Below are 22,827 nucleotides of genomic sequence, written 5' to 3'. Positions count from 1 at the left end.
TAAGAAGGGAACATTAATTAAAAACCAACACAAGGCCTACAGATACCGAAGGGTATATACAGTTGGCAGGAAAGGTGCGAAAGTTCACCAGAGTAAGCAGGCAGGGAACTTTTGAGTGAAATGGTAATACGCTGAACAAAAGAAGTGGCCCAGCGTAAATGGAGTAGCATCTCAGCATACTTTTTCCAATTCCTGTTTGCAGGTTCTGGCTTCTTCTCTTAGTTTGGAATTTTCTTTTTCCAGTTTGGTGCTTATGTTCTGAAGCTCAGTTGTTTTAGATCTTTCATTAGCCAGATCCGTTTCTTTTCCAGCCTTGAAGCAGAGGAAATGGACAGGTATTTTTAAGAGACCACTTTTAACTGATTTACAAAGCAATGATCATTTTCTGGCGGTAAAGAGCTGCCTCTTTAAAATCCTGTTCTAATGTATTTCTACTCTACATACATATTCTAACAGTATCGATTTTGACATGGCAGAAAAACATCACCTTCTAACCAAACGATGACAAATTAGTCCAGCAGTGAAAACATGCAGGTTTCCTCATAAATAAGCTTCAATGTTCAATGAAACTTAACAATTGCACATACAGTGGTACCTCAGGTTACATACGCTTCAGGTTACACTTCAGGTTACAGACTCCACTAACCCAGAAATAGTACCTCGGGTTAAGAACTTTGCTTCAGGATGAGAACAGAAATTGCGTGGGGCCGCTAGGGGCGCATTGGAAGATGGCCGACAATACCATCTCTCCGTCCCACACGAGGTAATTAAGAGGCTGATATGGGAGTATGCAGCCTCCCTTGTTACCCCAAGGGAATGGGGAACACTGCCTCGCCTGTGGTTGCCATAAATCACCCCCGAGTTCGAAAGAAGGGGGTGAGGGCACAAGGCGCACAGCACTCGTGTGGGAGGCTCTCCCGGACGCTGTCTCTGACTGGTTGTAGCAGCTCAAAATAAACAATTAGAGAGAAGCAAATGTACATATTTCGAGTGAAGAACGGGAGTTAAGACTGCTAATTAAAGTGACCTCTGTGAAGTGGAGCGACGGGCTGGATTCAGGAAAATATATCAAGAAGAAGAGACGTATGTCGGAACGGGACGGAATGGGGGGGGGGGCTTTTCTTTTTTTATCTTATGTGATTACCTAACAATCCCCCCCCCCCAGGAAGAATCGTTGCAATTACTGATTATAAGTGGGATGATTAAGAACTGTGTGGAAATGAATTACTAATCAAAGACATGGCTTGTGGAATATCTGGAAAGGAATGAAAGGCCTTTGGAATGACGCAGTTATAAAAAGAGACTTATTAGGAAGCAGGCCTGGTTCTAGGATTTACAAGGGGGAGGAGACCATGGCTCTGTTATTATATCGGACTGTGAGTGTGACCCGGCAGAACCCCCTAAGAAGACTGAGAAGTGAGTGACAGGCCTGCGAGGATCAAAGGGCAGACTTTAAGAATGTTTTGTACGGAAGTGTTGAAATGGCGTCTGTCTGTTTGAACATGGCTCTTGGAGGAACGGAAAATCCACACAGGATATAACAACGTTTGTTTTCAACCCACTTGTGGAGACTACCAGAGGTCACAAAGAAAGGAATATATAATGATAACAACAAGAAGATGAGGAAAATAATAAAAAGAAGATTGGACAGAACTGTGAATACTATTTGGACAGAATTGTGAATATTAAAGCAGCAGCAAGAGAGATGTTTGGATCCCTTTCTGAGCTCGAAGTATGGGTACCCCCAACAAAAATTTAAAAATTTGGCTTTGTAATTTGGAATTAATGTGATTTGATTGGTTTGTTAATAAAAATTATATTAAAAAAGAGAACAGAAATTGCGCGGCGGCAGTGCAGCAGCAGCAGGAGGCCCCATTAGCTAAAGCGGTGCTTCAGGTTAAGAACAGTTTCAGGTTAAGTATGGACCTCCGGAACGAATTAAGTACTTAACCCGAGGTACCACTGTAGAACTATAGCCACATGGCATATCACCATTAAATAAAAAATAAATTACCTTGTCTTTCTGTATTTCCTGTAACAGTTTATTCTGCTCTTTCAGTTGTTGTTCTTTATTAGACACATCCTGCTCTAATGTAGATCTTGCAGTCTTAAGTTCTTTGATCAACTGATTGTGATTACTAATTTGATTTCTGTTTGAAACCAATTCTTCTTGGGCCAAAGCAAGCTTCTCCTCTGTGGACTGAATTTTTGAAAAACACAGCTAAAATTACAGTCAGCCAGTCACAGTAGCAGATATGATTATGCATTAATGTGAAGAAATAGGAGTTCATTTTAGTAGTAAAAAAACCCTGTTAGCAATATGCAACAAAGTCCTTTCCAATTCAGCTCCGAATACAAACATGAAGAAATAATATTAATAAATGCTGATACAAAATTTAGAGTGCAAATAAAAGGATTATTTTGCACTGATGCCATTGTCCCACTTCCCCTACCACATGTCATCTGAGTCTTGGAAGGCCCTCACTTTTGATTTGGGTCTCTGCACAAGCTGCCATACAAACCACGCAAACGGCTGTGGTCGTAGCTGCTTTCCAATAGCCATTTCCAAATCTCTAGACATTGCACGGAAGTTGGGCCGTTCCATCTCCCTAGTGCCAGGTATGTTGTGATGTGTTTGTTCCATAGTTCTGATAAGCACAGCTGAACAGTAGATTGTGCCATAAACTATCTATTATTTTATTCGTTCAATTTTGCAGAGGAAACTTCAGGTATGTGTTTTCCTATACACCTTCTCCCAGACAGTGAAAGAAGTAGTAGCTAAAATGATGCGAGGATGAGGAGAAAGGAAATCATTTGGGTGGGGAGTGAATGGAGGATGCCAAACGATATTAGTGGGGGTGGGGAAGAAGAACCTGAGGTCGTCTTCTTCCCTTCTTCACCTAACTAATATTAATATATCATAAATGGTCTGTAAGCACTTTTGCCCCCAACTCCATGCCTCTTGCATCTGCTGCCGGGAGCCATAAACTATGACTGACAGAAGCCATAGATCAGGTGAAGGACTCCAACATTGTAAGTCAGTCTTATAATTTGAATAGATTGAAATCCGCTTTGAGAACTTCAGTTAGAAGATTAGGTATAAATATTTCTAATAAATAAATGCGGCCAACACTGCATCTGCATTGAAATGAGCATTTACTGCTTTAATGATCAAAGCGGGCTAACTCTCAATGAATGCAAAACAAAAGCCATATATGTCCAGCATAATACAAAAAATAAAAAAAACTTTAAATATGTAATATTGTTAGAGGATGATACTTCTGCTGCTGTTGGTTGTAATTCTTTCCATTAGTTGTGTTTAGGATTACATATACGGTGGCTAGAGGACTTAAGTATAAAGCTAGTTTAATTTTAAAATGTCTTAAATCCTGCTATAGCTTTAGTTATAAGGAAAATGAAAAAAACACAAATCAGAAGTATTTCTCCCAAATATTCCAGCAGAGGGTGCCATTATCATAGTTCAGACAACTCAGTATTTATAGGTTATTTACCCTCAAAGTTAGCACTTCATATAACAGGCACTTTATCAAGGTCTTTCTTGCTTCCTTACAAATGTTTTGCAGTGTATACACCTTAGACACTAACATTTTTTCCCAAAAAAGAGCAATTGGGAGAGAGAACAGGAGCATTCCACACTGCAGTATTTTGCTGCAGATTCCACTTGTATCCTCTAATTGCCAATTTAAAAGGCACAGGAACAATACACTGCACACAGTGAGAAAAGATGCCCTATAGCCTTAAAAGTGATGTAATGTACCTGAAGATCTTGTCGTGTAGCCAAGAGCTCAGATTCTTTGCCATAAAAATCCAACTGAAGTTTTTCCATGTTCTCTTGGGTCTTTTTATGTGTCTTCTGTAGCTCTGCTATCTTTTCTCTCTCTGCCGTAAGCTCTTGTGCTGACAAGGTTATCTGCTGCTGCAGTTTATTCTCCAGTTCTGCCTAACACACACATGAGAAGAGTTTTCTTTATACATAATAAAGAGTAACATGGAAACGTACAAGTATGAACATTTTCTACTTGCGTTATTGCTAACATTTTCGCTGTTCCGTTTACAGAGTACTTTACAATACTTGTCCCTATGAAATAAATACCTATGGTTTATTTAATTTTGTTACATTTATTCAGAAGACAGCAGTGTTCAGATCAATCCAAACTGGTAGCAAACCCTCTTTGTATGCTGTGGGCTCTTACCTTTTCTAAGAGAGCTGATTTCAATTCAGCTTGCTGTGTTTCATTTTGCTTTTTCTTCTGGTCAAAAGATTCCTTCAGTTCTTTCACCTTCAACTGCAACTGCTGTTCGTTCTTTTCTTTTTCTTTCAGGACACTTTGAATCTGCAGGACTTGCGCACGCGCTGAATCAAGCTCTGTTGCCAGCTGCTTGGAGATCTACATAGAGAAGAAAAGCAGAACAGTACTGTGTATTATCTTTACCATATGTAGTATTATTTTTGTGCTGCTGCTTTTAACATTATGCCTTGGAGGGGACACTGCTATGTCATTATCCATCATCTGAGCTAAACTGAGCATTTTTAAAAAACCCACTTTATGAATTTGGTTGTAGAAATAGAATACTGCAACATTTTTAGGTCTGTGCTCATACTTTTTCTGAGTTAAAACATGAACATGAACACAACAGCTGTTTAATCTTGGAGCGATCGTCCACAGTTTTATTAACTGAAATCTGTTTTGGGTATAGTCTTGCGGAAAGTTAGCACTCTGTCTCCCTCTTTCTGGGTGTGATTCTAGCAAAAACTATTTGATAAAGCAATTGCTGATTTCACATGCTTGCGGTCAAAAAGTCAGCATTACCCCTTCTTGTTTTTCCAGCAAGTTTTTCAGTTCATTCTGCTCTTTAGCTATAGATTCCGACTGAAGCTGGAGTTGATGTCTAGCTTCTTGACAAGATTTCTCCTGTGTGAAAAGGAATGTCCGGTGAGCTCATAAAATTTCCAAAATATAGACCTCTCTCTTTTTTGGGGAGAAAAAAAATGGGGAAGTTTCAGCAATGAATTCTAACAGCTTTTAAAATCCCATTCAGTAGAAAACAATGGACAGTTTCAAAGAAACTGAGTATAATAAATAAATAGTGAAGATAGATAGATAGGTGATAGATAGATGATAGATAGATAGATAGATAGATAGATAGATAGATAGATATACTGTGTAGATCAGAACCTGGCACCACAAGGTTGGTTATGAAAGAAACAAAGGTAATAATCTACAGCACTAATAAACAATGAGAACTTTTCTCTTTTCACAATGGACCATTTTCATTAAACACTGTTCATCATAAAGGTCAGTAACAAAACCAGTTATGTTAAAAGCCAAGGCTGCCATCTTATATCTACTCATGTGTTTGCCCCATTAAACTCAATGGAACTTACTTGTGAGTAGAAGCGTACAGACTTGCACTGTAAGCATTATTATACTTTTACATTTAATTGATGAGTGAAAATTAAGTTTTTGGAAACAAACTTTAACAACAGTAATCAGTGGGAGGAAGCGAAACCTTTTTAAAAATAAGAACTCAACTAATTTCAAGGATTCTTTTATTGTTAAAACCAAAGCACTGAATCATATCATTTTTAGGGTAAAAAAAATTCCTAATACAGCACTTACGCATAGATTTGAAATCTTTGCAGCATTAAATAAAAGTTTTGTGTATAACGTATAAAATAAGTAAAAAATATTTAATTTACACATATTAAATGTTTTAGAATGCATCACACTAAGAGAATATATTGTCATCATAAAAAAAGAAAATGAAATTCTGAGGGAAAAGCTTCTATATGCTTTCAAAAACAGAAATTTCATCAAATGTATATTACTATTGTACTCTAATGTTGGCCTACTTAGAAATCAGGAAAGAGAGGAAATACGTGGATAATATCATCTTTCAAAATAGATGTGGTTTTATTTTTTAAGGCATGGGTCATACTGCCCTACACCAGCTGATATCATCATATTGTTTATAATTTCTTCTAGCTGATATTACTTTCCCCCCTCAAAGCCAGCAATTTCAGTCGTCATATTCATAACAACAATTTTCCTGCCGCTCATCTCCAACAGGGTACTAGGGTCACTTGCCTTTCTAAAAGGCCTCAAAAGCCCACAAGAGAGTGAGAATTGTTACTGTAGTATCTGTTTATATATAATACAACATAAGGAATTCTATATCATGTTCTGGAAAACATATGGGCATCTTTTTAAAGTTATGACAGTGTTCCTTAATTAACTGAGTTCTCCTCATTGCCAAAAACACACACAGAGATATTTCATGCACTTTTAGTTGCATTTCTTCCACAAACCACATCAAACAAACCTGTTTCATTACCTCTCCCAATTCTTTCCAATTCCATTCAAAAATTAATCACAGCAGATGGACATCTAATTCAGCCAGTGCCCAAAAGAACCACACACGTGCAGGCCAAGATAATACACTTAATTAGTGAAAAGCTCGATTTAGTATACTTGAGAGTATTAATTTCCCGTTGTCAGCTTCACCAGTCCTGGCATACTGCCCTAAAATCTCACAGCAAGTAGCAAAGCACAGCTAGTATTCATAGATGCACAAATCAGTCGCACAGGAAATCTCTATTTGTTTAAAAATTCATGACTCACTATTTCTGCCACTGCTGCCTTTCCTTTCTGTTTCTCTTTTTCCAATTCATCTTTTGCTTCTTTCAAAGATTCAGTGCTTTTTGACAGTTTTTCTTTGATAACTTCAAGTTCCTTTAATAGAGTATCTTTTTCCAACTTCATCTTCTGCAAATCCTCTGTCAGTGCTTGCAGCCTTCCATCCAGTTCCTTGTGCCGTCTGTCTGAATCTTGATGTAATTTCTCAATATCCAATTTCAGTCTTCCATTTTCTTCTTCTTGCTTCAATATCTGCTTGTTCGCTTCTTCCAGGCTATCACATTTCTTTTGTAGATCTAATTTGGTACTAGATATTCTGTACAGAGGGGAGGAAATAAAACTCAAAAATAGTTCAATACTAAACTGCAGCATAAGCCAAGATTCACACATAAAATATAACAAGTGGGTCACATGTGTTATCCCCTTAAATCACTAATGTTTTAAGCTTTCTTTTCATCTCCTGATAGCTAAATGATATGCTGGCAGCCCAATAAACTATATGTTGTGAGTTGAAATGCAAATTCTAGAATGAAGAGCCATTTCGATTCAACTCTTTTCCATTTAGAAATACGTAAACTCTTCCATAACACTGCCCCCATTTTGTGGAACAGTCGTCCTGATGAGATATTATCTACGCTCGCTATCTGAACTTTTCAGAAACAATTCAAGACATTTTTGTTTCAATAAGCTTTTCCAGTTGGATTTTTAAAAAATCTCCCTTATGTGCCCATTTTTTATTGTCTTTAAGGTGAAGTTGCTTTTTGTACTGCTTTTAAAACTATTTTTAGCTGTTTTGTGGTATATTGAAAAACATGTAAAAGGAAATTCATAAATAGATAAGTAATAAAATGCAGGTCTGCTTGGTCAGTTGTGTGAATTTTAACTAATCTTATTTGTATTCTTGTTGCTTATTCAAAACAATTTATTCATAAAACTTGGTACTAATAGTGAAAGCAGTTTATCATTGACATATCGACAGATCTGAATTATCTGATGAGGACAAACCAATAACAAATCCCTGCACTGCACTTGTGGAGAGCACAGCTCGGGAGCAGAGCATGTGTTTTGCACATATAAATGCCTAGGATCAATTCATGGCATCTTATAAAATGATTTTTGGTAGAAGCGCTGACAAAGACATGTCTGAGGCCTTGGAGAGTCTCTGCCAATCAGAATAGGCAAAACGGAACTCAGTAGGCCAATGGTATGGTTCACTGGACCATCACTGACCATCACTGGAGGGACATGTGCTACTGTGATGTGTCTAAGTAACTGTGGCATAAGGAATACAGTGCCTCAGGTATGAAAATCAGAGACACCACAATGCATCTTGATCAGATGAGCAAAGCATACAGTTAGGTGTGCTGGCAGCTGGCAGCAGGAGGGAGAAATGTTTCCTGCTAAAATGCAGGGCATGTGAGTTAAGGGAGCAAAAATGTGCGCCGTTTCTAGCTTTCTGCAGTTAAATCTCCAACCCTGCTATAATCCCAAGGTGGGGGTGAGGGAAAAGAAGAAGCATTCTGCAACAAAAATGCTTCAATTCAGAGTTGGAACGTAGTATGTTTTAAGATATTTAGCATACATTTCTCTTTCTCTGTCTAGTTGTTTGGTCAGTTCTGCAGCCTTCAGACTTAAGTCTGTGCATTGTTGCCTTTGCTCCTGTAGCTCCTGAAGTGCCTTTTCCTTACTTCCCATGACTTCAAGAATGTCAGATTCAAGTTTCTGAAATGGAAGATTTCAGAAGGTTAACAATTTTCACAAAATACACTGCCACAATTTTAAGAAGTTTTTTTAAAAATAAATTCCCATTCTTCTAAGTAAGCAGAGGGCAAGACTTGTTATCTTGTATAGCGTATACACATGATATTTTAACGGCGTAGTTTCTTTTCTTTAATTTCCCCAGTAACAGATAGAAACAAATTCAAAACCTTTCCCCACATTTAAGAAGGAGAAGACCACAAATATTCAAAGAAATGGCCACTTTCGAGATTACTTGGGTAAGATCCTTACATACAATCAAAATATTTATCCTTAAGCAACATAACTTGCTTAAACCTGAACTTGACTTTGATCAGCACCTCAGTCTCACCCACTAAAACACACTGCAGAGCAGGATATCATCTCTGCTATGTGATGTTTAGGAATCAAATATGCCTCACCCACACTGACAGTCCAGCTGTGGCACTCAATGAATAATAATAATGAAGTTACACCCAAAATGCTACTTCTGAAAAATATTCCCCCTCCCCCTTCTGTCCATTTGTTCTGAAAAGAAATCGTGTTTTTATTTTGACAGATGTTGTTCCACACATATTTCAGGGAAGCTTACACAAATTTTGTGATTAAATGTGAACTGGCAATTGCTATTAAAAGTGCTGTTTTTAAAACTTCGCTTTCAAAGAGGCAGTCAAACGCCAAATAACCTCCAAACTCTATTTCTTTACTGTTGTAAAGGCAAGTACATTACTGAAGCAGTGCTACTCACTGGCTTCTGTGCCATAGCATTTTTAGGAAACCTTCATTTTTTTCTCTACATCCCTTACAATTTGGAGACCTTTTCTTTTCCTCCTTCCTTTTCTTTCTCTTTGTTCTACATTTGGTGGCCATTGAATCAGGTGAATAAAAAGTTGATCCTACCTTCAGAGCAATTCTCCACTCACACCATCCTCACTTTGCCAATGTTGATAATGCACGTATCATATATGCAGTATATGAACAAATAATAATAAAAAGGTTCCTAGATGCTAACCTTATGCTGACCTTCCAGTTCTTCATTTTTCTGCTCTAAATGAAGATGCTTTTCTTTGTACTCTTTAAGATTGGCTTCCAGCTGAGTACAGAATTCTTGTTTGTCATGCAGCTTAGCAGTAACCTGATCCAACTGTGTACTGACCTTATTTAGCTCCTTTTAATAAACATTGAAAAGGGTAATTTTTAGAGAATCCCCGTAACTGTCACACATGTTTAACAGGAAAAAAAGATTACTTTGCAGCTGAAAGCCCTTAACTACCGTATTTTTCGCTCTATTGGACGCACCGGACCACAGGACGCACCTAGTTTTTAGAGGGGGAAATCAAGGAAAAAAATATTATCCCCCCCCCCCAGCCCCAAAGAGCAACGGACAGGCTGCATGCAGCCTGTCCACTTCTCCCAGAGCTTCTCGGGGCTGCGGGGGAAGCCCGGGTTCCCCCCCCAGCCCCAAAGAGCAAAGAAGCCAAGACAGTGCGCGGGATCCATAGCCGCACAACCTCTGCAGCCAGGAGCTAAACCTCTCCAGTGCAGCTAAAGAAGACAAGGCAGCAAGCGCGATCCATCCCGCTCACTGCCTTGGCTTCTTCTTTAGCCTTGCACAGCATCTTTAGTCTTGCGCAACGGGATGGATTGCGCCCGCTGTCCACCGGGGCTGGACTAGATGACTCCTGGGGTTCCCTTCCAACCCTGCAATTCTATGACCTCGGAAGGTGTTTGGGGTCTCCACCACTGGAGGCTTTTAAGCAGCGGTTGGGGGACCATCTGCCTGGCGTTCTTTAGCTGTGATTCCTACATTGTGAGGGGGCTGGGCTAGATGACCCTTGGGTGGCCCTCCCAACTCTATACAGTCCTACAGTTCTGCGGCAGGAGATCCACAGCCACTTCACACAATGCCCACTCCCAATTTTCATCTGAGAGACATGTGTCTCTCAGTACCCCCCTACCTGCCACACTTCCCCCACCCCACTGAAGCTGAGGGAATTCCTGCCCAGAGAAACTCCCAGCAATCAAGGAGGAGGAATCCGCTGCAGCCGTGAGCAGCGGAGGATCCATGGTCCCCTTCCTTCTCTCCTCCGTAGTTGCTTTGAAGCAGGAAAGTGGGAGAGGAGCTGCTTACACGAGTGTAAGCTGCTCCCCTCCCACATTGCCGCTTCAAAGCAATCACGGAGGAGGGAATCCGCTGAAGCCTCCAGCAGCGGAGGATCCATGGTCCCCTTCCTTCCCTCCTCCGTGGTTGCTTTGAAGCAGGAAAGTGGGAGAGGAGCTGCTTACACGAGTGTAAACTGCCCCCCTCCCACTTTCCTGCTTCAAAGCAATTACGGAGGAGGAATCCACTGAAGCCTCCAGCAGCGGAGGATCCATGGGTCCCCTCTTTCCCTCCTCCGTGGTTGCTTTGAAGCAGGAAAGTGGGAGAGGAGCTGCTTACACGAGTGTAAACTGCCCCCCTCCCACTTTCCTGCTTCAAAGCAATTACGGAGGAGGAATCCGCTGAAGCCTCCAGCAGCGGAGGATCCATGGTCCCCTTCCTTCCCTCCTCCGTAGTTGCTTTGAAGGAGGAAAGTGGGAGAGGAGCTGCTTACACGAGTGTAAACTGCCCCCCTCCCACTTTCCTGCTTCAAAGCAATTACGGAGGAGGAATCCGCTGAAGCCTCCAGCAGCGGAGGATCCATGGTCCCCTTCCTTCCCTCCTCCGTAGTTGCTTTGAAGCAGGAAAGTGGGAGAGGAGCTGCTTACACGAGTGTAAGCTGCTCCCCTCCCACTTTGCTGCTTCAAAGGGAGCCCGGGAGGAGGGAATCTGCTGCAGCCTCGAGCAGCGAAGAGGATCCATGGGTCCCCTCTTTCCCTCCTCCGTGGTTGCTTTGAAGCAGGAAAGTGGGAGAGGAGCTGCTTACACGAGTGTAAACTGCCCCCCTCCCACTTTCCTGCTTCAAAGCAATTACGGAGGAGGAATCCGCTGCAGCCTCGAGATCCATGGTCCCCTTCCTTCCCTCCTCCGTAGTTGCTTTGAAGGAGGAAAGTGGGAGAGGAGCTGCTTACACAAGTGTAAGCTGCTCCCCTCCCACATTGCCGCTTCAAAGGGAGCCCGGGAGGAGGGAATCTGCTGCAGCTTCCCCCAACTCCCGCAGAAGCCGCGCGCTCTTTAAAGGGGCTGTGCGGCTTCTCCTGGCTTTTCTGGGAGGGGGGGGATTCCCCTCGTAGAAAAGCCCGCAGGAGCCGCGCACCCTTTAAAGAGGGTGCCGCTCTTGGGGGCTTTTCCCCCAGGAGGGAGAAGGGACTGCTGCAGCCAGTCAGTCCCTTCTCCCTCCTAGAGAAAAGCCCGCAAGAGCGCACGAAGCTTGTGTGCGGCTCTTGAGGGCTTTTCCCGCCTGCCTCCCCCCTGCATTCGCTCCATAGGACGCACACACATTTTCCCTTGCTTTTTAGGAGGGAAAAAGTGCGTCCTATGGTGCGAAAAATACGGTAATTCATTTTTAAAGTATTAATTATTATTATTAAAATTTCCATACTGCCCTTCATCCGAAAATCACAGAGCAGTTTACAATATAAAAACACAAAAATGCATACAAAAAGAATACCCCTCCCTCAAGTTTAAGAAGCCATAAATTGTTTCATTAGCCAATATGCATCAAGGAAAATTCATTCCCAGCTGAAAAATATGGGCTAGGACCCAAAGAACTGCTTAATTTTCTTTATGAGCCACCCAGAGAACTCCATTATGGGATAGATATAGAAATACAACAAATAAATAAAAAAGGAGTATTAATTTCTGAATTTTACACCCACCCACTCATTCATTAGCTGATTGACATTCCCATAGTGGCTTCAGACAATCCTAAAAAGTTGTGTGAATCGAGTCAAATCTGACCCATTTTCTTCCACTACAGTTCATTCACAATTGTAGTAAGTCATGTATGCATCTCCCTTCATACTTCATTTTTAAAAAATAACTTAACAATATTGTTTTAACAATTTCAACCATAGAGGTCACCACAGAGTTATATTATTATATACAAGATTTCCCCAAGTGATCTGGTTTTAAGCATATCAGATTATCATTGTTAATCATGAAGGCATTTTACATGACCTTGTTGTTTCTCTCACCTGCTGTTTATCTTGTAATGCATTCTGGGCAGTGTCCAAGTGATTCTGGAGATCTGCTCTTTGAGCAGCTTTTGCTGCTTCTGCTGATAGAAGCAATTCAGTCTTTGCTTTTACCTGACAGAGAATTAAGCAAGTGCTTCAGTATCAATCACTAATACTACAACAACTGCAGTTTCTTTAAACTACTTTTATTTTCCTGAGGTAAGCAATTTACTAAGTATCATGATACCGATTAAATCAATTATTCTCCCAAAAGATGCCACTGAAACAGAATTCATCACAGCAATTCAACTGTTCATCAATTCAGGGAAAAGCCACGATTCATCAGTTCAAGTCCAAAAATGGGTTGCCAGTTGTGAGTATTTTTGAAGAACTTTCCAAATGTACCTTAGTTTTTCTAAGTTTTAAACTGACTTTTACCATAGAAATGATTTAAAATTTCCTATATTCTTTTCTAAGCCTATTTTCAATTCAAAACAGAGCTAAACCAACATTCCTCCAGTATAGCATTTTTACAGTTCCAGGGGCTAGTGCAAAAAAGAAGCCCATAGAACTAACCAAACTCTGGAGAGCTTCTAACCCACAAAGCCAATAACATAAAGCAAAGTCTTTTATTACTCTGGCTCTATGTTTTCTAACCCTCTTTAGCGTATAGCAAGACAATAAAGAGACAATAATAATACTTCCTCCAACCTGCCTTGATGTTCAATGCAAATGTAATTTGCAGGTAAATTACATGGTTCAGCAATATCGCCAGATTCAAGTCAACTACGCTTGCTGTTCATGCAAATCTTTGCTTCGTTAACTATAGCAGAACTGATAGCCCCAAGCTAGCTCCTGTTATCCATAAACGTGAAAATATTTGCTTTGACAGATCTTTTTAAAAGAAAAGAGCTTCCAAAACAAAGTGACAAAACGTTGCAGCAAGGTGCAAACCAAAAGGTGGGCAGTGGCAATGCACAGGTGAGGAAAGAGGAAAAGGTAGGAACAACTGGATGAGCGAATCAGAGCTCAAAAGCTATTTGAATTAAATTCTGATTAGCACTAAGGTCACATCCATGCCATATATTTAAAGCACATAGCTTCTCTCAAAGAATCATGCCAACTGTAGTTTAACTGATGAAGAGCAAACAACTGCAGCATGCAAGTTACACAGTTACAAACTTTTTTTAAAAAAAATAGTGATGTTTGCATGGATACTGGTTTAATTTCAGGGAATTATAGAAGCAAATTTCTGAAGGTGATCAAGATAGACTGCTGTCACCAGGCTTACTGAAATTAAACTAGTATCCCTGCCCCTCATATATTTTGATTCACACGCAGCATAAAATTAAATTACCTGCAAATCAAGTTGTATTACTTTTTCTTTGCTTTCACTTAGCTGAGTATTTAGTTCACTTATGGTTGCCTCTAAGGAGAGAACGCGGTCTTGAGAGGCTCTTAGGTGCGCCTTCTGCTCCTGCACTTGCTCATGCAAATTCTCTAGCGCCTGTTTATGACTTTCTGACTGGTTTTTCAGTTTTTCCGTCAGCTGAGTAACCTATAAAGAAAAGAAAAGGATAATCAGAACAGGGAAACTTACAAAATATATTGTCTACTCTATAATATGAAGACCAACACTGACCGTTGGCCTTTCTTTTATAATTTTAGTAGGACAAGCACTAGTATAGACTTCACACATTTACCCTGCTATTATTAGAATCAAATGCAAATTAAAGTTGTGCTGCAAAACCAATTTATAAAATTTAAGCGTCAAAAGGGTAAGGGGTAAGGAAGTTGACTCAGAAGGGTCTATCTGATTATAGCCCTCCTGTTAAGCTCTGTTTGAGTTCTTGGTGGAAGCTCAACTTTCAGTTCGTTCCTATAAAGAAAGTCATTTTATATATACACCATACATTGGCTCTTCTCCCAAGAGGTCTGCCACACTTTGGCTCTCCATGGAGTTCTTGCGTTAACAAGAATATGAAACTGGTTGACTGCTGCAGCAAGAATAATCTTCCTTCTCCCTCGCAGTCCTCCCTGGCAAAATGTTTGTGGATTATGGACTACCATCCACTGTTTGGGCTGCTGAGGGTTTCAAGCCTTTGCCTACAGAGACACCTGAAGCTCCTGATGGCATATATCAATTTACACCTTTCTACAGGTACCGTGGAGATCTGTACTAAAGAAGGTGTTGGCATCTCTTCCTGTTTTGCACTATGCCTAAGAAAGGATGTGAACCAAGGTGGGTGATAGAATGGTATTGTTAAATGGTGTCATTTAGTCTTCACCAGGCTTTGACTGATGCCTTCCATGCATAACTAATCTGGGGGCATCTTCAGCAAGCACAATCAGGGCAGTCTTATTGCATGAATGCTATAAGGAGTGGCCTTCAGTGTTGCTAGGTTCTCTCTTATTTCTACTGGCATTATTTTGCTTTCTACTTTGCTGCTATGGGAGCACAGGACTCTGACAATGTTATGCTAATTTGGCTAGGGTATACTGGTGTAGCAGTATGGGAACAGATTGTATCAGTGTATCCACAAACAACATACTCAAGTATTTATTTTATATATACACTAGAGGGGGAAAGCACCATCTAACATTGAATCAGATTATCACATCCAATGTGAAAATAATACGTTTAAACTACAAAATATCAGAAAAGTGTTGGCACTCTATAGTATGGGTAGGGCTAATAACATATCATTGTATGTACTAAACAATTTTTCACATATTCAAGAATATTAAAATAACAAATTTACAAGGAAAAAAACAAGAGTCTGATCTTTTAAATGCCTAACAGTATTCTTTCCATTTATTTTTACTATTTCAGTCATGACACACTTTGTGAATCGAACAGAAAAGCAACACCTCTTTTTAAACGAACCCAGAATTCTACCTTAGAAATCTTACCTGTTCTTGCAAAGTGTGGTTCTTTTCTTGTAGCTGGTTAAGAACAGCGGTTTCTCCTTCACCGGCTTGAATTTTGGCATACAAATCCTCCCTTTCCTTTTCCAACAGGGTGATATTCTCCTTACTTTTTTGCAGCAGGGCTTCAAGATTTTGGATTTTTTGATCCTTATCCCCAATCTGACGTAACACTTGCTCCAAATCATTCTTGAGGGTGGCAGGAGAATAAAAGAGTTCAATTAATTATAGCACTTATTTATTTACTTACTTACTTACTTACTTACTTACTGTATTTTGATATTGCCTTTTAACCACAATGGCTCCAGGCACAGTTTACAGTAAGAACGTATTGAAATTATGAAAGTCTAAAAAAAATAAATGTAACAGGCAACAAGCCTAACCAGAGAGCCACAACAGAAGGGCAATCAAAACAGTTTCAAAATGAGCAAAACACAAAACAGAATTTACTGAATCTAATACCTGACCACCACCACCCCAAAAAAAAGCAACAAGTTTTCAGTCCCTGTGCTCAAAAACTGTCAAACTTTCAAAGAGGTGGAGTTCAAAAAAGCAGCCCCTCCCTGAAAACGACTGCAAGCTAAGGACAACCAGATGTCCACAACTGATGATACCTCGAACAGGGCCTCAATGCAAGATCTACTACTACCTGAGATACACAGGACCCAGATCATTTATGGATTTAAAAGTTAAGACCCTAAGCTTGGATTGGGTCTCAGAAATCTAGCAGCCAATGAAGATAACTTCAGCACAGATTTTATATGGTTGACATATCATTATACCATCAGCAGATGAACATCAAAACGCTGAACCAGTTGAGGTTTTCAGTCCATCAGCTGTAATGCTTTTTTAAACTGGGGTGTCATTAATCCAATGTAAAAGTCACTGAAGCATGAATAAATGACAGGAGTCAAATCCTTGTTTTTTTTGTAGTGGGCTCGCCTGGTGCATCCGAGGAAATTGCTATTGCCACCTCTTGTACCTACTGCCATGATCTTTCTTTCTAGTAGCATGAGCTCTCTTACCTGGGCTTCTCGCAGCTTTGCTGTCGTGCTTTGCTGAAGATTCTGTTGCTCCTGGTGCTGCTGTTTCATTTTATCTAACTGATGCTGCAATTCAGTTGCATTTGCTGCTTTCTCCTTTAGCTTAGAAAAATAGTCACAGACTGTTGACTGAAAACTGATAAGCACAATTCAGTAGTTTAATAGCGTTTATCATTTTGTCTAATACTGAAGCAGTTTACAATAGATACCTTTTAAATGAGTTTAGAAGACATTTATTAGGTTTGTACCAGACAAAATGAAGTATCAGTATTTCACCAGGGAATAATTTTTCTATACCAACAGGTGCCAAAGTACAATAAAAGTGTGTAACTTGGCATGGTGCTTTACATCTGGAAATTTGCATGTGAAAAAAAGAGAATGGCTTCTGTTTCATTAATAAGAATTTTGACATAATTAGAATTTTGCATGCTGTGCCTTAGATAACAATAACAATAATCTTCATAGGTTTAGTTAAAGCCAGATAGCGACAACTGCCTTAACCCCAGGATAAATCTTGAGGGGGAAGTAAATAATAAAGACCTCTTGTTCAATCAAGGAGGACCAATACTTTGATCCATTAAAAATATATCACCTTACCTACTTTGTATGTCTTCAGATTGGAGAGAGAGGAGAGGGAACAGAATAAGGGATTTTAGAAGGCACAGTTCTTTAGCTAAGACTGAAACCATTCGGATCCTCCCCCGCCCCCTGGTGTAGCTACAACTGAAGCACACAGGATATCCCACAGAAGTACTGGAAGGGGAGCAGAGGAAAGAGACTGTTGGCAGCGTGCAGGATGGTCTACTGATCTCAGTTCAAGAGAAAGATGAGCCACGGCTCCTTCCACAAATTCCAGAGAGAGATCATCTCACAGAGCCCTGTGAAGACGATCAGTGCCTGCTCACCCTCTTTGCAGTGGCCAGTTCAATTCTGACTTCCCGTCCTCCTTTATTTTAGTACTGATTAATAATTTGTGTCCTTACTATTTTTTTGCAAACTTTAAGTGGTCAAGAGACTTCAAAGTCTTTTCTGGATTAATTTGTCAAAGCAACTTGCACATTTATAGAGTACTGGCTTATACTTTATTAAAGTTCCAACAATATGATAACGGATATTCCAGATACCTACTATGGAACATAATTTAAAAGCTAAGCAAGAACTTCATGTTGCTTATAATTCCTACCTGCTCCTCAGCCCGTGAAAGTTTTAGCTGAAGGTCAGCCACCTGCTGTTCCTTGTCCATCAGCTTTTCACTTGACAGTTGTCTCTGCTCTTTTAGCCGGCCATGTGCTTCCCCAAGCTGATGCTCTGTCTCCAGAAGTTTATTGTGCAACTGGAGGGAGAAACTGGTCTCATTATTCTCAAAGAAAATGTTTGGCAGACGCTTGGCACTTTATCTTTTAATCTGCTATACTCGCATGCAAACACATCATGCTGTGGGTAACGTGTATATGGCTCACATCACTGGATTGGGAACTGCACATAAAACGGCACTGCTTTGGCAATATGTTAGGTGGGAGGGACTCAAATCATTCCCTTTCAAGGCTACCTCACCTAAAGAATGGGGTCAATGGCATGTTTTTATTTACTTGTTCATTTTGTATATTCTGCATATATAAGCAGCAATTGATTAGATTTCGATAACTGTTTTATCTGTTCTGTGTTAAAGTACACAAAGAAAAGGTGGATAACACCTATAGACTACTTCTCAAACTTTATCTAAAAAAAGAGAAAGGGAATCAGAAAAAATGGGAACCAACATACCAGAAAGAGCTTGGAAATGGATTGGGCACAGAATGAACAAAGTATAATAGCAAATAATTTAAAATAAAATCACTATAACTTTGTATTGATGGTATTTTACACCTTGCAAATAATTTTATATTTATAGTGCCCACATATCTTTGGGGAGTGTTGTAAAACTAAGAATTTCTGGAATCATGTCTTGGATAACATCAAATAATTAACTGTATATGAGATTCTAAAGAACCCACTGAATATAAACTTACATTAGTTAGAGAACTGTGTTGTTAAGGTGGACACGGAAATGGTCACTATTCTGTTAGCAGCAGTTGGAATGTCAATTTCAACTTAAGGATACCCTACTTTGAGTGGATTTTTTGGGATTTGAGACTTACTTACAAGCTCCAACTTTACTTATTGTGTCAAAGGAAGGGAAAACAATTTATACGAAAATAAGTTAATTGAAATACGGATAACCTTCCTATTTTGGAATGAAAAAGTAGGGGATCATAAGGCCATATTCATTCTTTGCTTTGGTTTTGTGAATTCACCTTTTTCATGCATTTTCTTTTTCTGTAATAAATATTTGTAATGATAATAAATGGCAAATATTTTGAAGACACACATACGAAGGCTATGTTTTTATTCAGACGTACAGCTTGTATGTGCACATATGAACTGCATAAGTACATTGCAGGAGGTTGGACTAGATGACCCTTGGCGCCCCTTGCAAGTGTACAATTCTGTGATTCTATAAAAGGGATGTCTACAATAAAGAAGCACATACTATAAGACAAGGGAAGCCAACATAGTGCCCTTCAAATGTTGTTGGACTGCAACCCCGATTATCTCTGCCCATTGACCTTGCTGGCTGTGGCTGATGGAAGATGAGAGTCCAATGACATCTGGAGGGCACCATGTTGGCTACCCCTGCTACAAAACATTTGTCAGTTGTAGGCAAATACAGATTGCAAGATTTGAGAATGATTCTGTAAGAAATATCTCAAAGAGCCAGAGACAAACAAAGCAACCTCTTTCAAGTCTGAGGCAAGTACAATATCCCGGGGACCAAACACCCTTTCTATCTCTCTTCCATTAGAAACAGCTGGAACAGCACACTTGTCAGTGATTAGGCCTTGCCAACCACACACAATCTATCATGTGTTAAGCATTCTCAGATTAAAGAATCAAGGCTTGCAAAATCTAACCTTATCTGAGATTGTCTGATTCTTTTTATTAAATGCCATTTTATCAGGACTATGTTCCTATGAACAGGTGCCACACATATTACACCTGTGCTTTAGAACCTATACTGGCTATCCTACATCTTTCAACAGCCTTGTATTTAAGCACTAGACGGCAGCCGTGAACAATAAAGATATGCCTGCAGGCAATTGAGTTGGCTGGCAGATATGCGATAGTGTGTTCTATCCATCCCCTGAGCCCAGCATAGAAACCAAAAGGGATGTCCAAGGAGGCATGTCTCCTCCTCCAGGCACAACACAGCAATAGAGTCCTCTGTCCCTCTTCTGTCTTTCCCCAGCAAGCTAGATGTTTTTGTGGGTTTGTTTACAGGGTTGTCTTTTAACATGCTGGGTTTATGGGTGAATTTTCCAGGAGCAATAAATGAGCTAAGAATTATAAAGCACTTTACAAAGAAGGGTTAAAGATGAGAAATATATTTACAGCCTTACAGATTTGTCCCAAGAACAGCCTCTCCCATCACACTGGATCACACTTCTTAAATAGACCCGCAGTATCACCTTGACTATATTGTCAACAGTTTGATAAACAACTAGAAAGAGGTCTTCTCAGAGGACATTCCCTTTGGAACCTTCCTGAAACACTGCGAAGCCTTTATATTTAGTTCCGCCTTTTGAAATCAGAATTGCAAAAGGTACTGGGGATTCCAGACTGGTATGATATTATTTTTTAAGTATGTTGGAATGTTTTGTGGTCTACAGGGATAATATTAAGATTCTCCATTATGAAACCTCCAGTCTGGATGGAATGCATCTCTTTGTGATGTTATCACAGAAGAATTTCAGTGAGCTGCACTTCTTTTTCTTGAAATTTATTATTCAGTCCAGTATTTCTCCTACAGAAAATCATCTTATTCAAATCCTATTAATTTACAGCACACTCTGTGATGATGAAATGAATTTCCAGCTGAACTCATCAGTTGAAGATGCTGTTGCTTTTACTCTTGGTTGCTACAGAGACAACTGCAAGTTCACCAATCTAAATTCCAAACAGGATGTCAGAATCTTCAGTTCTGGCACATCACCAAAGAACATTATCAACCAATAGACTTCAATCATGCCACAAGAGGTATGTTGCACTAAAAACAGGCACAGCATGAGCACAAATCTACTACAGGCAATTGGTTAGAAAACCAAAACAGATTCTTATCGAAAACGGCAAACAAGCTTTTCTCCTTGGTTGTTTTTTCCTCCCTAAGAAGAACTGGCACACCACCAAAAAGGTACAGATTTATATAAAATGTCTATATGCTACTTTATATTTATAGATGCAAATTTGGAACCAGCTACTCTACACAGAAATGCAATAGACCTGGTTTGGGCATGGAAACTGCCTTGGCTGCAGGGAGTGTCTGATCCTGTTAATTCTCCTTGATCTCTCAGCAACCTTCGATATCCATGACCATGGTATCATCCTGGAGTGGCACTGCTTTGTGCTATTTCCAGTCCTATCTGAGAGCCAGAGAGCAGTGACTGGGGACTGGCCCCATAGAGCCTTCAATGTGGGCTTCCACAAGGGTTTGTTTTATCCCCCATGCTGTTCAACATCTGTATGAAACTACCAGTTGGAATCATCTGGACATTATGAGAGTATTGTCATTAATATACTGATGCCACACAGCTCTATTTCTTCTCACATCTACAAATATGGCAGTGGATATGCTGGATCCGAGTTTACTGAGGAAATGTAGGGTCCTTAGAGTGAGGCATTTTGGCTGAAGTGACCCAAACCGTTCACTACACTTAAAAATTAACTGCTGTTAAACTTTGAACAGTATTTCCCTTGGCAAAGCAGCAGCAGTGCAGGCCATCTTCAAGGCTACCTTGCCCAGACATTCTGACATGGGCAAAATGCAGTGCAGGAGTGTTGCTGACCATTCTGCTGCAATGGCAAAGCAGAAGTGGTGCTCCTGGAGTCCTAAACGGAAACGGGTGAGTAGGTGAGTGGCCAGGTGAGAGCATTCAAGTCTGCTCCCTCCCCTCTTTCCATAGTACCGTCTAAGGCAAAAGTCTCAGTATGGCTAACAGGCAGGCTTGCCCTGCTCTTACAACACAGAACAAGCAGCCCCCACAACTTGCTTCCACTATAAGCCCCCCTTTCCTCCAATGTGGGTTACCTCAGATATGAATTTATGCTTTATTTTGTAATCCACATATGAAAATGAATAAATTGAAAAATAAATATAAAAGTTTCTTCTGTGTGAAAAACATTCATCTTACCTGATTTAGTTCATTTTGAAGTTGTAGGCCATGCTGTTCTTTTTCCTCCCTTTGTTGTTGTAGCTGTTTGAACTCGGCCTTGAGGTGTTGGTACTTGGTCTCAGCTTCTGACAATTCTTCCTTAAGTTTCTGACTTGCTTCTCTCCTTTCACCCAATTCTTTCTGTAACCTCTGTAATGAGTCCTCAGATGCAGACAGCCTTGCCTGAAGTTGTTGACAGTCCAAGTCCTTTTGATTAAGGGTTGCTTGCAGATTTTTTTTGCCGAGTAATTCTTCATTTAGACTTTCTTCTAATTGAGTATAACCCAACTCTCTTTTTTTCAACTTTTCTGCCAGACTCTACAGTATTAGATTAATTTAAGATTAAAGTATAGGTTAGTCCATTATGCTGTGAAGTTATTCTCAACTAAAATTCTTAAGAAGCGTTGACTGGTATCACGGTACCATTCTTTTACGAGGAGATAAAAAAACAAAGTATGTAACAAGTAAGAGGGCCAACTGATTCAGTCTAAAACACATGCATGGTATGCTCTGCTCAGTGAATGATATCTATGCTACAGGTACTGTTTGTGCTTGTTTCCACACAAGTGCCTTGGAAGTCTCAAAGCTGAATAATACTCACGTGAAGCTGCTGCTGCAAAAAGGGCCACATCACAGATGAACATTTTACATGGTTGTGGCGGCCCAAGAAAGGTCTGCCACAAATTATAGCAGCTGCACACACAGCTCCCACATGAGCAAACTGTTTTTCACTATCTCTATACCTGTCCGTAAACATCACAGCAATGCCATGTATTTCCAAATCTTGGGAGTATGGGAAAGCTGACATGGATATGAACTCTTAATTTCTATCTTTTCTCTCTCCCCAAAATCAAATGCATGCCCCTTTAAATACCAAGGGTCAGTATCATGGTCTCTGTTTTCTTGTTGTGTTCTTTTAATAACAGAAAGAAAGAAAGAAAGTCAAGGGGCACCTGTACCACTGAATTATTTTACTTCTGCCAGCTTCATCAACTGAGTTCTACACCTCTGAAATTCCAAAGATGCAACGTTCAGAATTCTAGCTAACCACTTGAAAATGCTAGGTTTGGTGTCAATTGACATTCTCAAATAAAGTTAATAGCTCTAGGATTCTTA

The 22,827-nt window shown here is 40.0% G+C and overlaps 1 protein-coding gene and 1 long non-coding RNA gene across 3 annotated transcripts in view; one reads left to right on the top strand and one right to left on the bottom strand.

Annotated features, from left to right (window-relative positions):
* EEA1 (early endosome antigen 1) overlaps positions 1 to 22,827 on the bottom strand; it is a 50,236-nt gene that overhangs the window by 8,488 nt on the left and 18,921 nt on the right. For both annotated transcript variants that reach the window (XM_081022459.1, XM_081022460.1), the window contains 14 exons: positions 21,691 to 22,029; positions 17,649 to 17,798; positions 16,448 to 16,567; positions 15,408 to 15,611; positions 13,852 to 14,052; positions 12,513 to 12,626; positions 9,409 to 9,564; positions 8,242 to 8,381; positions 6,645 to 6,975; positions 4,833 to 4,934; positions 4,215 to 4,409; positions 3,779 to 3,961; positions 2,015 to 2,200; positions 181 to 312 (listed from right to left, as the gene is read on the bottom strand). In XM_081022459.1, the coding sequence (XP_080878585.1) occupies positions 181 to 312; positions 2,015 to 2,200; positions 3,779 to 3,961; positions 4,215 to 4,409; positions 4,833 to 4,934; positions 6,645 to 6,975; positions 8,242 to 8,381; positions 9,409 to 9,564; positions 12,513 to 12,626; positions 13,852 to 14,052; positions 15,408 to 15,611; positions 16,448 to 16,567; positions 17,649 to 17,798; positions 21,691 to 22,029 (2,553 nt within the window). The remainder of the gene's footprint in view (positions 1 to 180; positions 313 to 2,014; positions 2,201 to 3,778; positions 3,962 to 4,214; positions 4,410 to 4,832; positions 4,935 to 6,644; positions 6,976 to 8,241; positions 8,382 to 9,408; positions 9,565 to 12,512; positions 12,627 to 13,851; positions 14,053 to 15,407; positions 15,612 to 16,447; positions 16,568 to 17,648; positions 17,799 to 21,690; positions 22,030 to 22,827) is intronic.
* On the top strand, positions 6,986 to 22,827 carry LOC308486160. The gene is made up of 6 exons (XR_013990972.1): positions 6,986 to 8,075; positions 8,563 to 8,656; positions 12,769 to 12,867; positions 14,526 to 14,736; positions 20,347 to 20,693; positions 22,638 to 22,827. It is a non-coding gene; the product is annotated as an uncharacterized lncRNA (long non-coding RNA).

Source organism: Podarcis pityusensis, assembly GCF_964106645.2.
Source record: "Podarcis pityusensis genome assembly, chromosome: 10".
Lineage (NCBI taxonomy): Eukaryota > Metazoa > Chordata > Lepidosauria > Squamata > Lacertidae > Podarcis > Podarcis pityusensis.
Note: the sequence above shows the minus strand (reverse complement) of the source record. Positions and strands in the feature narration are given on the sequence as shown.